The sequence below is a fragment of the Sus scrofa genome, chromosome 9, assembly GCF_000003025.6.
Source record: "Sus scrofa isolate TJ Tabasco breed Duroc chromosome 9, Sscrofa11.1, whole genome shotgun sequence".
Classification (NCBI taxonomy): Eukaryota; Metazoa; Chordata; class Mammalia; order Artiodactyla; family Suidae; genus Sus; species Sus scrofa.
The window spans coordinates 48,059,368-48,074,063 of NC_010451.4; the positions used below are offsets into that span (position 1 = coordinate 48,059,368).

Genomic DNA, 14,696 nt, shown 5'->3' on the forward strand with positions numbered 1-14,696 from the left:
CCCTGGGCTTTGATTTCTGCTTTAGGATAGTGAAAATGAGAATCTGGGCCTCCCAGCACCAGTTTAAGGTTAACTTGAGAAGGTCCCGCTGTGCCTGAGATCACCCTGCAAACAAAAAGCCAAGGATACCTATCATATTAGCATCCTCATGAGACAGATGTGTCATAGAGGGGGGCTAGGGTCCTGTCCAGCACCGAAGACATCAACATGCCCCAAGGCACTTCAGAGCCCATCTGCGCTGCCCCTGGAGGACACAGGGGCACTGAGGGCTGTTCTGCTTGCCCAGTACAGAGCTTCCCTGATCCTAGGAAGTGATGAGGTCCCAGTCTGTTCTTTTGTTTCATCTACTGAGATCAGGGCTGGATAGGTGTTTTGCTGCAGTCCCCTCTACACCTTCCACTCCTGAGTCATTTAAACCAGTCACCCATAGCCCAGGGCTGTGCAATCTGGGGCCAGACCCAGCTCCCATCCTGTCTGCCCTGCCTGCCCAAGGGCCATGCTGACTGTGAACAGTGAATCTTGTTTTTATCTCCATTTTCAGGGACGCAGACCTGGCTATTTCTCCTTCCTGGACCCATTTTCTCCGGGCGTCTGGCTCTTCATGCTTCTAGCCTATCTGGCCGTCAGCTGCGTCCTCTTCCTGGTGGCTCGGTACTCTCTCCCCTTCCCCGTCCTCACACCGCCACCTCGCGTCCACCTCTGGGAACTGCACCAAAGGGGGTGGGGAGCAGGAGTGGGGCGGGTTGAGAAGACCTTGGTGCGAAAGAAACCAGAGGGATGGGCGAGGCATTCAGGACATGAACCACTCAGCCCAACTGTCGACCTGGCACCACCCATCCGTCCATCTATGTGCACATCCCATAAGAGGCACAATGCGACAGGCCAGCTTGTCCGATTTTGCTTTTGCACCCCTGCCTCTCATCCCTCCTCTTCGGCGGTCTCCAGCCCCCTGCTTGTGTAGGAGTCTTGGGAGACAGAGGAAAGGAGGAAGGTGGCAGGAAGATCACTCTGATTAAGTGCTGTGCGTTTGGCTGTCCTGGCATCTGCCCTTGCCAGGATCTGCCATAAAGTGCTGAGTGACAAGAACAGAGCCTGCAAGCCCAGAGTGGGGGACCAGAGGCCTGGGTGGCACAGGTGAGGGAGAAGGCCTCCTCCGCAGAGGGCCTGGCCCTTCCCCAGCCCCGATCTAAAACACAGCTGCCTTGTTGAATGGGAACTGCAGAGGGTGCTGGGCAGTGGGAGGGCAGGATGGAAAGATACATTGGCAAGTAGTGCTGAGTTGAGATGAGCAGTTCAGATCAAGGGGTGGGGAGAACAGGCGCCCTCCCACCCTCTCCCTGGAAACCAGAGATTGTTTCTGAACTGGAGGTGCATCCCAAGCCAAGGCCTCCCCTCAAGGTACACAGAGAGGGTTGTTTCTCTCTGGGGCTAAGTTGGACCAGCCTGACCAACTTACTATCCAGAAGCAGAACCATCTCTTGTGGCTCAGGGTCACTCGCTCGGATCCCTGCTTCCTAGAGGAGCAGAGAACAGCTCAGACTGAGCTTCTAGAGGGCTGACAGTGGCTCTGTTCCAGCCACTTCCTCAGCGCTGTCCTTTGCCAGAGGCCACAGGAGCAGGACAGGCTGCTTGTAGAGTGAATGCTCCACGGCTACGGGGTGGGGCCTTCTGCAAGAGCTTGTCAGCTCGGTGGTGGAGGGGAGTAGATGGAGCCCCGAGGAACTGTGGGGTGCTGTACCCCAGGCAGTTCCCAGCCTTCCCAAGAGGCATGGACTCACCCAGTCCTTGCATCTTCCAGTAGAAATCAAAGCCCAGTTCAGAAAGTCATCCCCAGCCCATGAGATGCAGCCAGCCAGAGGAAGGCCTTGCTTACAACCTGGACCTCCTCAAAGGCTGCTGCATGTGTGGCTCTGGTGCCATCTTCCCCGCTTGGGCCTGTGGGCATTGCCACCGACAAGTATCTGTTGTCAGTGATGACTGGCCAGGTGTTCGGGAGCTGGCATGCTGTCTGACATGTTCCCTCTCTGCTTCACTGTGCTGTCTATGGCTGCTCAGAGGAAGCTGTGCACCTGAGTCCTGGCGCCGCTGCTGTGTAATTCACTCTTGCCCCTTTGATTGGACCTCTGTGTATAGCAGGTCACAGCTCAAGGTGACCTCAAGGGCCTGCAGATGGGCTTGGAGCTTAGTTACCAGATAAACACACACACACAGAGCCCATCCCAGAATCCAGAATTAACAAAAAGTAACCAAAAAATTTTACTGAAGTCTGATCATTCATCATATATATATGGGTCTAGATATAAATAAATAAAATACATACGTAAAAAATATATACACACATATAAATAAAATACATGTATATATAAATAATATATCCTACATATGTTATTGGGACATATTAGGACATATTAGGATATATATTATTTATATATCCTACATATGTTATTAGGATAACATGTTGGATATATTATTTCTATATATATGTGTGTGTGTGTAGGATATAACATATGTAGGATATAGTATATCCTAATAACATATGTAGGGTGTGTTATTTCTGTGTATACCTATATATAATTAAAATATCCTACATATAAATAAGCACACACATATAAATAAAATATCTTATATATAAATATGTATTTATAAATCAATAAAATAACATATATAAATATATATTTATATATTCTTACATATAAATAAAATATCCTATATATGTAGTATCTGAGCCTAGGGTAATCTGGCCTGAGGCAGTGGCCTTCAAACAGAGTTGCACAGAGCATGGAGGCTCCTGAAAGGTACAGTGAGAAGAGGCTGGGCGACCAGAGCTCTGGCCCCAACCCGTCCTCATTCAGACCAGCTCTGACTTTCTCTCTTATATATTGTACTTCTGGGTAAGATTTTAGAGGCGAAAAGATGTTTGAAAAATCACTGATGGAAGGCAGTGGTTCCCACGCCAGATGATGCCCCAGTCACATAGGGAGCTTTTTTTTTTTTGTCTTTTTGCCATTTCTTGGGCCACTCCTGCGGCATATAGAGGTTCCCGGGCTAGGGGTCTAATCGGAGCTGTAGCTGCCAGCCTACACCAGAGCCACAGCAATGCCGCGTCTGCAACCTACACCACAGCTAACAGCAATGCCGGATCATTAACTCACTGAGCAAGGCCAGGGATCAAACCCGCAACCTCATGGTTCCTAGTCGGATTCGTTAACCACTGCGCCACGACGGGAACTCCATAGGGAGCTTTTAAAAACTTGAATTTCGAAGTCCAAACGTCTCAGAAGCTCCAAGGATGGAGCCTGGGAATCTGTATTTTTGAAGCTCACTTCCAATGGCTGGTAGGCTTGGGAACCACCGAGGTGAGGCACCACGGATGCAAGCCAGCTCCGTAAGCCACAGAGGGGAGGGGCACATCTCAGGACAGGGCCAGTGGCGGCCCATTGGCTTTGTGTTCGGGAATGAGTGGCCACGATGGAAATGTGGCCTGGGGCCGCAGCACAGCACATGCACACTAGACTGAGGGAAGAGATAGGAGGGCCTAGGACGATGATAACACCCTGTGACCACACAGCGCCTGCCCTGCTCAGCACATGCCCAGGTGCATCCTCGCATCAGAGCTAGAAGGCTCGGTGTGGGAGACAGGCTGGCAGAAGAGGTGGCAGGAAGAAAGGGCATTCTAGATATCAGAGGTACTGCTTGGAGAGAGGCCAGTGTGAGGCTGTGAGGGTCACCCACCCTTCTCAACCCCGTGTGCCCATCACGCTCACCCGGAGAGCCCTAAAAATGCTGATGCTCAGCCCTCACCTGGATAAATTAAATCAGAACCTCTGGGCGTGGAATCCTGGTGTTGGCCATTCTTTTAAAAGTTCCCAGGTGACAGGGCTGAGAATCAGGGCTGAGGGACCATCCAGGCTGGTGGTTCTCAAAGTGTGGTTCCTGGGCCAGTGGCCTCCATATCACCTAGGAACTTGCAGGTTCTTCGATCTTACCCACATATACTGAATCAGATGCTTTGGGGTGGGGCTCAGCAGTCTGTTTTCACAGGCCTTCTTGCTGATTCTGATGTCGGTTAAAGTGTGATAGATAACTCCTGCTCCAGGCTAAGGGTTTTCAAACCATAGCTCGTAGGGCCCTGGGTCTCTGTCTGATCACTTTGGGAATTAGCAGAAGCAGAACAAGCAATTCCCAGCCGAACACCCCTTGACTTGATTTATTTTGAAAAAATTCAGTTGTATCTTTGGTTAAAGAGAAACAGTTCCAAAACCGCCCACAGAGTCCAACCCTCTCATTTCTCACTGGGAACATCCCAAGTGCTGCAGGGGGCTCACCTAAGGCCACAGGCCCAGCAGAGGTGAGGCCAGGAAGACAGCGCCCCCATACCCCCAGCACCCCTTCCTTCCTACCCACCTTTGGTGTCACTGGTGTGTGTTCCTCTCTCCCGCAGGTTGACCCCCTATGAGTGGTACAGCCCCCACCCATGTGCCCAGGGCCGGTGCAACCTCCTGGTGAATCAGTACTCGCTGGGCAACAGCCTCTGGTTTCCGGTCGGGGGCTTCATGCAGCAGGGCTCCACCATTGCCCCTCGCGCCTTATCCACCCGCTGTGTCAGTGGCGTCTGGTAAGACCCCCAGCCCTTGGTGAAACCCCGATCCATCTTCCAGTAGGCAGGAACCTCAGCTCTACCGTGGGAAAGGCCAAAGCCTCTGCCAGCTCAGGTTTGGGGGCAGTGGGTGGATGAGTTTTATGCCATCCTATCTCCTACCCCATTCTCCACCTCGGAGGTCTGGATGCAGAGGGACACCAAGGCAGGAAAGAACAAGGAGTAAGAATATGCCTTGAAGGCCCACAGCAAAGCAGTTGTAACTTCCCAACCTGAAGATGACCAGAGGTTGAGAGGCGGGGCCTCCAAAGTCATGCAAGGATGCATATATGAGCATGTAGCATCTCAGCCTCCTGCCACATCATGCCCCTTCCATCCCCTTTCTGGAGCTTTGTCCCTCTGTACCTAACTCTAGGGACCTGCTGTACCTGTCCACCTCCGCAGGTGTAGGAAAATGTGAGCTCCTAGTGGCTCGGAATTGGACAGGACCTTGGGGAGTGAGTTGACAGCACAGTCCACACATGGGCAGTCAGCCAGCCTCTGCCTGAAACTCCCCTCTCCTCTTGGCTCAGGCAGGGCCAAAGGAACATGGTGGAATGATTCAATGTGTGGGAAGTTTCTTGGAAAATTTGGAAGATCTGCATAAATGTTTGGACTAATCATTGCTTTTAGACCATTAAGGGAGGAAATGAAATAATGTGTAGCCTTGAGAGGCAAGTTCCCCGATCTCAGTTAAAAACCCACTGTCAGGTTTGGTGTCACAGTTTTTAAGACTTACATCCTTCATTCTGTCCCCTCCTTCTCAGCCTGTGTAAGCCAGAGGAAAAGGGAGGGCAAGGGCGCTGGGGACAGTCGGTGATCTGGACAGTTACCTAGGAGATGCTGGACAGGGGCTGATGGGGAGGTAGAAACACAGCTGGAACTGATGAGTGACACATACAGTAGGATTGAAACCACTGGGGCAAGGTGCTCACCCATCATCAGATTGTGCCCAGGAGTCACTGAGCAGATCCCCTGGGGAACTGAGTCTCATGTTTCTCACAGACAAGGTGGTCTTGGCAGCCACAGTCCCAGAGCTCCCTCAAAATCTAGGAAATCGGGGCCGAAACCCAGAGATGAGAAGTCAGCTACAGATTCTGCAGATCCCTTTCCACCTGGGGCTTTTCCTTCCAGAGGTGCTTGTTCCCATGCACGGCACGTAGGGCCGCCCTGCCTGCTTCCTGCACCTGTCAGCTCCTTGCCTCAGGAACTCCCTCCTCCAGAGAGCATCTGTCCTGGTGCGAGGACCACTTGTCCTGCAGGCTCTCGGCCTCAGCCACCAGCTCGGCAGCGCTTTAACTAGCTGGCCCCAGGTGGCTGGGCCACCCTGCTCAAGAGCATGACGGGGGGAGAGGGGCTCAGCCCCCCCAGCCCCCAGGAGGGGCTTGTGTGCCCCATTGCCTCTGGGAGTTCTTGGTTATTAAATCAGGGACTAGTTTGGTTGTTCCCTGGGGAGTAGGAGGTCAGAAGACAGGGCCATCTGGTGTCCTTATCCAGAGCAAGTGACAGAAGATGCCATGTTGCTAACAAGAATGCCAGCTTTACAACTAACAATGCCCCTCTGGCCCAGGAGCATGGCCCCACGGACCCCTCCCGAGAGAGCATGGCGTGATTTGCTTTCTCAGCAGAGGTGATGGGCTTGCTCTGAGCTCCCTACGCTCTCTGACCTGTCCCTTTGTGACCAGTGGCATAAATAGCTGCATGGCTGCTCAGGGTGGAGCAGAGGCCAAAGTGCAGCTACGGGGCTGAGGGGACCTCCCCAGCCAACTCTGAGGTCCTGTCCACACCCAGGGCTCATTAACCCACAGCCACGGAGCAGAGCAGCATCCGAGTGCTCGCCTCCACCTGAGGACCACTCACCACCAGCCCGGCCTCCCTGGGGGCCAGGGTTTGAGAGACAACTTCCAAGGGAGTGTGAGAGTCCAGGCAGGAGCAAGGAGAGCAGGTTTCAAGACTGGACTCCTGGTCCTTACAGGTCCCCAAGAGGGAAGGCGGCCAAATGATTTCCATCCCACTCTCAGTGCGAGGGCCTGTCCCTACAGGTCTCTGTGTCTCACACTCATCTCGTCCTTTACAGATTATTAGTCACTAATGACAAATTATCTCATCTGATCTCACAACTCTCCAAAGACAGGATTAGCACTGTTTATTAGACAAGCAGATGAGCTCAGAGGAGGTGTATTGCTTTTCCCCAAGGTCTCATAGATGGAATTGGACAAAGCCAGAACTCAAACCAGATCCCTAACTGGGGGTCTTGATGAATGCCCTTGTCCCTTCGTTCCTGGGAGGCCCCCTGCAGGAGTTGGGTGGCAAAGGGGGCAGTGGGACTTCCTGTCTTGAAAATCTACCTGGAAACTACTAGTTGCCACATCCTGTGGCAAACGCTATGCCTTAGTTGGCAATGTCTTTGCAATGAGTAAAGCCTCATTAATTCGACTCCACTGATTCAGAATCTGGCTATTATCCAACCTCAGTTGCACTTACATATATCTTTGAACTCCTATAAACAAATGGATTAGGAAGCAGATCCATACTGCTGACCAGATGGTAGAAGTCTTGTTTAACCTACTTAAGTGAACAAACTCGTTTTAATGACTTTAGCGTGTATGCTGCCTGAGTTGCAAAACTCTTCTAATTTTAAATGAGTTCGATCTACCCAATAAAACAAGCTTCCATTTCGAAACTGCATGACCATTGTAAAAGCGTTTTCTAATTCCAGCTTCTCAGCAGTTCAGAGGTGCATTTTTACCCGTTAGTCTTGAAGAGTTTCTGCTCTCAGAATGGGTAACACTGGTTTTAGAATAAGCGTTTATCAGTGGGCTACTTGGCACATAACTTTGCTTCTCTGAGCTTCAGTTTCCCCATCTGTAAAATGGGGATAAGAATTTCACCTCCCCTGAGTTGTAGGGAGTCCTTGAGATAGTGGGCTCAGCTTGCAGCAGGGGTGCAGGACATGGCAAAGCTTCTCTGAAGGTCAGCTGCATTGTGAGGGGGCAGGGGTGGGGGGATAACACAGATCCCAGCTCTATCTTTAGACAGAGCCCCCAGAGCTGGCTCATTCACAAGCTCATTGTTCACTGTCTCCCAAGCTGCCTGAGGTTCATGGACACACTTCTTTTGAGTAGCGACCCAATAATCACCTCCTTTGGGAAATAAAATAAGAAAACCGCTGTCTTCTCCTAGCCACCCTGCCAAGCGCTGTTCATTTCTGTTGCTATCATATACCCTGCCTTCTCTCTCTTCCCCTGCTAAGCTGAGAGCTCCTTCAGAAGAGGGCCACCCGGTTTCTCCCATGTCACTGCAGGACGGGGGATGGGGCTAAGACTCCTGGGAGTGCCTGGGCAGTGATGACTTTTTGGTCTTTTCCTACGTAGGTGGGCATTCACGCTGATCATCATCTCATCCTACACGGCCAACCTGGCAGCCTTCCTGACCGTGCAGCGCATGGATGTGCCCATTGAGTCAGTGGACGACCTGGCTGACCAGACCGCCATTGAATATGGCACAATTCACGGAGGCTCCAGCATGACCTTCTTCCAAGTAAACCCATATAGTTTCTCACCAACATCGGGGGTTGGGCAGAATAGTGTTGAGATGTTTCTCTGCTAGAGATAAAAACATCTCTCCTCATCCCATCATCCCTTTTGAACATCTAGTTTGAAAGCTCTTATGAGGCTCATTTTTCTCCTGCTCCACAACATACCCACGGAATGAGGTCCCCAGAGCGCTTGAGTTAATATCTGCCTTGTCCCAAATGTTGTACATGAATGATTAGTAACACTTGAAATGATTTTAGTGGTAGAACTATTTTCTAATTGCAGTAGGTTCATATTTATTCTAATGAATATTAGAAAAAATAGGCAGTTGGAGTTCCTGTTGAGGCTCAGCAGATCAAGAATCCAACATAGTTTCCGGGAGGATGTGGGTTCGATCCTGGCCTCGCTCGTTGGGTTAAGGGTCTGACGTTACCTCAAGCTGCAGCATGGGTCGCAGATGTGGCTCTGATCTGACATTGCCGTGGCTGTCTGTGGCATAGGCCTGCAGCTGCAGCTCCAATTCAACCCTAGTTTGGGAACCTCCATATGCCACAGGTACGGCCATGAAAAAAAAATAGGCAGTGAATCTAACGTATTTTATTTATATTGCTGCATGGGATGAGGCTAACATGCATTTAAACTTTCAAGTAGGCTGAATATTATAAGTCATACTTGGACAAAGCAAGATTGGAATCACACACAAATGACTGAAGTATACAGAACTCTAGATTAAGATGAATTGGTTTCATTGATCCCAAACTAGATGGATCTCAGGGGTCCCCTGGCAAGGCTCAGGAGCAGACCCCGCCACAATGCTGTGTTAGCTGGCAGACCACGTGACTGATGACCAAGGCTGACAGAGTCAGGCCAGACACAGCAGCGGTTTTCTTTTGCTTCAGGAGCTCTAGGGGAGCAGAATCCCCTGGAGTCAGTGGGTGTCGAACCACCCTAAGACCCAAGAAGTTGATTTGCACAATGAAACCAGTCCACGGCCTGCAGTTTTCTGTTTTCCATACAAGTCTCAGTGCTGTTGGCACAGGGCCAGTGAAGGCATCCGGCAAACTCAGGGTTTAGAGAGGCCCCCAGAATGCTCTCGGTCTAGTTATCATTTGTCAAATAGAAGCCGGTGTTGGCTGGTGCTTGCTGGATGCGTTTAGGGTGGAAGAGGCTGGCTCTGCTCCCTCAGATGATGTTGCTTGGAAGTCCAGAATGCACCTGACTTCGCCTCCTCCGGAAGGGCAGCAAGGACACAGTCTGAATAAATAGGTTATTCTCCCTTGGGTCAGAACACAGAGGCGGGCAGTGGAAGAGCTCTCGAGGGTGGATGAGGCAGAACCACTTATGGAACCCGCAGGCAGAGTTGAAGCACCTGCGGACCCTGTTCCCTCTTTGTCTTTCTGGAAAAGGCCCCAAAGGTCCAGCCCTCTCCTCCTGCTGTTGAGCAGCCACAGTTGAGATGAAAGGGAACGGGGAACAAGGAGGGGACGGAGGTGCAGAGGGGCCAGAATTTGAAGGCCCCCATCAATGCCCTCCCTTCCCGACCACTGTCTCCGTGCCCTTTGCCCAACCCGCTTTCCGTGTGCTCTTTTCCCAGAATTCCCGCTATCAGACCTACCAGCGCATGTGGAATTACATGTACTCCAAGCAGCCCAGTGTGTTTGTGAAGAGCACCGAGGAGGGGATCGCCAGGGTGTTGAACTCCAACTACGCCTTCCTGCTGGAGTCCACCATGAACGAGTACTATCGGCAGCGAAACTGCAACCTCACTCAGATTGGGGGCCTGCTGGACACCAAGGGCTATGGGATTGGCATGCCAGTCGGTATGCAGGAGAGGAGCAGCCTCTTCGGGTAGCTTCGTCCAGGCAGGCCCAGACTAGCTCCAACCCCGGAATGCAGCCTTCAAGGCCGCAGCCCCTGTTTCTAGAGCCCATTTAACAGTGACCCGAGGCAGGCATTCTCCAGGTGTATTAAAAAAGTGAACCCACATACTTCCAGCCATCAGTGACCCATTCTCAGCCCTTAATTACTGAAGGGGTAACCAGTTATTAATTGATGAATTATTTCAAGGGAACCCTCGGTGGATGCTTTGGGTCTCTGCCCCAGCCTCTCCCGCCCTTTGGCCATTTCTCTATTGGCTGACCTGTCTACTCGCTGTGGAAAGATGGAAGAGATGGTAGAACTCAAGGGGATTCATTTTGTAGTTAGTGTCTCTGGGGAAAGGTTTGCTGCAAAAGGGGACTGACGTGATTAGAGGAGAAGGTTTTCAAATCGTCTGTGGCTCCAGGTCAGTGTAATGGGCTGAGCGTGGGTGGGAGAGCGCTGGTGCTCAGCTTGCTGACCGTGCTGTCGATTTGTTAAGGAGGTTGGAGATGCTCAGCTTCCAGAAAGGCATCCCAGCTGTGCCTTCTAGAGGGTTTCCTTGCTTTAGGCCTCCCCCTGCTGATGGTCCCCTCGCCAGCAGGTGACAGAGCACGTCTAGCTGTTCACTGTGATTATGGACGAGGGGATTCACTCACACACCCCAGAGAGCCAAATTGGCCAGGACTGTCCTCGTCTGAGGCTGTCCTTACACCAGGATGTCCTGGACGAGGCAGCAGGAGAAGAAGCAGGAATCAAGGAAAGCCATTCATGTGGGGAAATTGATCTACAGTATGTGCACCTTTGCTGTTATCTTACACACCCTTCTCTGCATCATTTCCTGACTCAGAACTCTGTAAATTATAAGCCTCACTTATAATGTGAAGAGCCCGGGCTGGAGTCAGGCAGACTGGGGAGTGCACCCTGGCTCCTGGCTGTGGGACTTAAGTTACTTAACCTCTCTGAGTCTCAGTTATCTCACTTGTAAAATCAGCTTTCTCTCTTTTTTTTTTTTTTTTTTGGTCTTTTTAGGGCCACACTTGCAGCATATGGAGGTTCCCAGGCTAGGGGTCTAACCGGAGCTGTAGCTGCTGGCCTATACCACAGCCACAGTAACACGGGATCTGAGCCATGTCTGCAACCTACAGCACAGCTCATGGCAATGCCGGATCCTCAACCCACTAAGCCAGGCGAGGAATCAAACCTGCATCCTCATGGATACTAGTCGGGTTAGTTAACGGCTAAGCCACAATGGAAACTCCTAAAATCAGTTTTCTAATAGCTGCCTCATAGGGTTAAACCTGATCATCTGGTTAAACCTAATCATCCAGTCAGGGGTCTCCCCACAATGTCTCATCACCCTGAACCTGTTTTGGGGAACATTCATGCCCTCCTCTTCTTCTCGATTGTTTACTATGTTATTTGATAAAAGCAGATGACTTCTTAAAGACTGGCTGGAAACCAAGACAATGACCATAGGCAATAATAGGGTTCACTCCTGAACTTGGACACTAGCAGGTCTGTAAACGAGAGGTCTCACTGAGGGCACTCGGCGACCCTTGTAACTTCCACTTAGCGTCATATTTCATTGTTTCCTTTAATATTACAGATTATGGGCCCCTTCGAGAAATGCAATGGCTGACATTTTGTTTCAAAGTGGTGGAGTGAACCACAAAAAGAACTAAAGCTTTCACCTTAGTAATACTCCAGCAATTTAACAAATTTAACTGAAAGGTCAAGTGCTTCAACAGTTTTCATGGAACAAACCTATAAAGAGTTGACATAAAGCAGACTGACTCTAGAAATTTTCACCAATAACCAAGGAAAAAGGGAAGGGAAATGCATCTCTTCTGTATCTGACGTGATGCTCTTTCCACATGTGTTATCTCAGTCTTATCCCACCTGCAAGGGAGATGTGGTCCTTCCCATTCTAGAGGAGAGAACTGAGATTCAGAGCCCATAAGTGACTCGTCCAAGGTCACAGATTAAGTAGAGAGAGAAGTGGGGCTTGAGCCTAGGATGCCTGCCTGTTTCCAGACCCAGCTAACCATGTTGCCAAATGGGTCCACCAGCTCAGCAGGACAAAATAGATGGGGAAGGTGAGCTGTGGGCTAGCTCAAGTTCTTAGATCAGGCTGGGACGAGCATTGCACAGTGCTTTGGTGAGACAGAATGTAGTTCCAAGAAAGGTAAGCATGTGTGTCACTCTTAAGTGGGAGGTAAGGGAATCACTATAGAATGAGCAGTGTGGCTGGACCCAGGAAAATTAAGAGAAAGAGAACAAGGAATGAGATGGAAAATGAGGTCGTTTAGGAGCTAAGTAGGCAAATATGGGGTACAGATTAATCCTTTCATGGGGCCCTTGGTGTGCAACCGAGGTTGGGTTGATGATGCCTTGAAAACTGCTTGAAATGCCTGGACCCTTGCCTCTAAACCTAGAATGATCATGAGTCTTACCACCCAGCCCCATCTGCTTGAACTAGCAGCATTCACTGCAGATGTGTGTTAAGTACCTACTATACATGAGGTGCTGTTGAACTTCACCCAGATCACGTTCAGTGCCGTAGGCTTGGGGTTGGCATGCCCAGCATAGTTGTATCCATAGCAGGGAAGTTTCTATCTATGGGGACAGGGACTCTTAGGCTCCTAAGAGATCTGGGAGCTGATCTAATTCCTTACCTGTCAAAGTGCAGTGCGTGATCCCGCGGCAGGGCCCCACTTTGGAGCCTGTTAGAAAGGCAGAATCTCAGCCCCCACCCCAGAGCCCCTGAATCCGAGTCTGTAGGTCAACAAGATCCCCAGGAGATTCCTAAGCACGTGCAAGTTTGGGAGCCCAAATCTATTTGTTCCAGCTTCTGCCTATTTCCTTCACTGGAGCACTTTCCCCTGGGCTATCTGTCCACATCAGGCCTTCGCAGAGCTCGAACAAGAAAACTGGGCATCTTGGTTGATTTCCAGCCCCTTGGCAGCTTTTTCTTAATGATCTCAGGTCTCAGCCTATGTTGGGGCATTGAGCTTTCCATGGTTTCATTTAAGCCTGTTTTGGGGATTAAACCCAGAAAATTCCAGAACCAAAGCTCCTTGGCCATAGTGCATTCAAAAAATTGAAAAAAGTTGCACTCAATAGAGCTTTCTGTTTGGGGGTGGCAGGGGGAGCCATGTCAACAGAGTGGTGGGTGGGGACAGGGGTTCTGTACACTTAGCAGGCAGCTGGGGGCGGGGGGCGGGGGGCGGGCAGGCGGGGGTGTCCCAGACCAATTCTCCACACGGATGGAGGAAAGGAAGTTTCCACCGTGCTCTGGGCGGCTCTTCTCTTGTTGGGGCTACTTTGGGTAAACACTTGTCAGGTATAGTATAGTGATAGTTAGAAGTGCCTGAGAAACTAAATAAAGCAGGAAGTAGACAGATGGCCTATTGTGAGGTTTTTGTCACAGAATATTCCCACCCCCACCCCCACCCCCGGCTTCCCAGAGGCAGGCAGGTAGGAGCTTGGCCACCAGCTGCCCGAGTGCCAATGGTCAGGTCAGTTGACCCAGGTAGAAAGTGGTGGCACCTCGAGGGGGAGGTGAGCGGCATAGTCGCCTGGAAGGGTATCGCTTGACCCCCATGGGGTCTTGGCCAGGGGCTGAGCATCCCAGTCAGCGTGGAAAGAAGGAAAGTAGAACCCCCTGGTGTCCTGCATGGACCCAGAACTCGCTCCTCTCCACGCAGGGGCCCCAGCCTGAGAGAGTGGAGAGCAGTGCTCCTGCAGGGACCCCCTGTCCCTCCCCTCCTGTGTGACATGGGCAGGGTGGCAGGGAGGTTTGCCGGGTCGGGAACACAGAGATGCAGACAGCGGCGCTCACATCCTGTGTTCTGGGCTCTCCTGTGACCCACAGGCTCTGTCTTCCGCGACGAGTTTGATCTGGCCATTCTCCAGCTGCAGGAGAACAACCGCCTGGAAATTCTGAAGCGCAAGTGGTGGGAAGGGGGCAAGTGCCCGAAGGAGGAGGATCACAGAGCCAAAGGTAAGGGTGCCCGGGGCCCCCGCCTGCCTGGGGGACCGGAGCGGCTTGACTCTGGTGTCCAAGTTCCAGGTAATGACAAGCCTCAGAAGAAGCCGAGGGCTGGGCTGGGACTGGCTGGGGTCAGTACTGTCCCAGGATCTCGGCTTATTGTAGGGTACCCACTCTGCCCGCTGAGCTCACAGTCCTGGAGGCCCTACCTCCACCATGTTCCCCAGGTCCAGCCACTTCTGCCCCATTCCCGAGGCGCATGCCCCTGGCACCCCCACAGCTCGGCCTCCTCTTCCCGTTCTTGCCCCTCTGCGGTGTGTTCTCCAACAGGAGCCAGAGTGATTCTTGTATAGATGCACCTAAGATTGCAGCCCAGCCTGGACAGTCCTTCCAGTGGCTTCCCATCTCACTCGGAATAAAATTCAGGCCTTCTCAAGACCCTGCCTCATCTGTTTCCCCCTTTTCTTTCTGTTCCCCAAGCCTCCCAGGCTGCTCCCCACCCCCCATCCCCACCCAGGGCCTGCGCATTGCTCCCCGCTACTGGCCTCCCCCAGGAAGCTCCCTCAGAGAGGGCCTCCTTCCCCACCCCACCCCCCACCTCTCCTCCCTCCTGAATTCTGCTTTATTTTTCTTTCCAGAGCTTTTTGCTACCTGATATTATATTTTCTACTAA

General features: G+C 51.5%; 1 protein-coding gene across 2 annotated transcripts in view; it reads left to right on the forward strand.

Annotated features, from left to right (window-relative positions):
• Positions 1 to 14,696, forward strand: part of GRIK4 (glutamate ionotropic receptor kainate type subunit 4) — a 455,817-nt gene that overhangs the window by 419,381 nt on the left and 21,740 nt on the right. For both annotated transcript variants that reach the window (XM_021062992.1, XM_021062991.1), the window contains 5 exons: positions 542 to 651; positions 4,442 to 4,615; positions 8,011 to 8,176; positions 9,767 to 9,992; positions 13,907 to 14,035. In XM_021062992.1, coding sequence (XP_020918651.1) covers positions 542 to 651; positions 4,442 to 4,615; positions 8,011 to 8,176; positions 9,767 to 9,992; positions 13,907 to 14,035 — 805 coding nt within the window. The remainder of the gene's footprint in view (positions 1 to 541; positions 652 to 4,441; positions 4,616 to 8,010; positions 8,177 to 9,766; positions 9,993 to 13,906; positions 14,036 to 14,696) is intronic.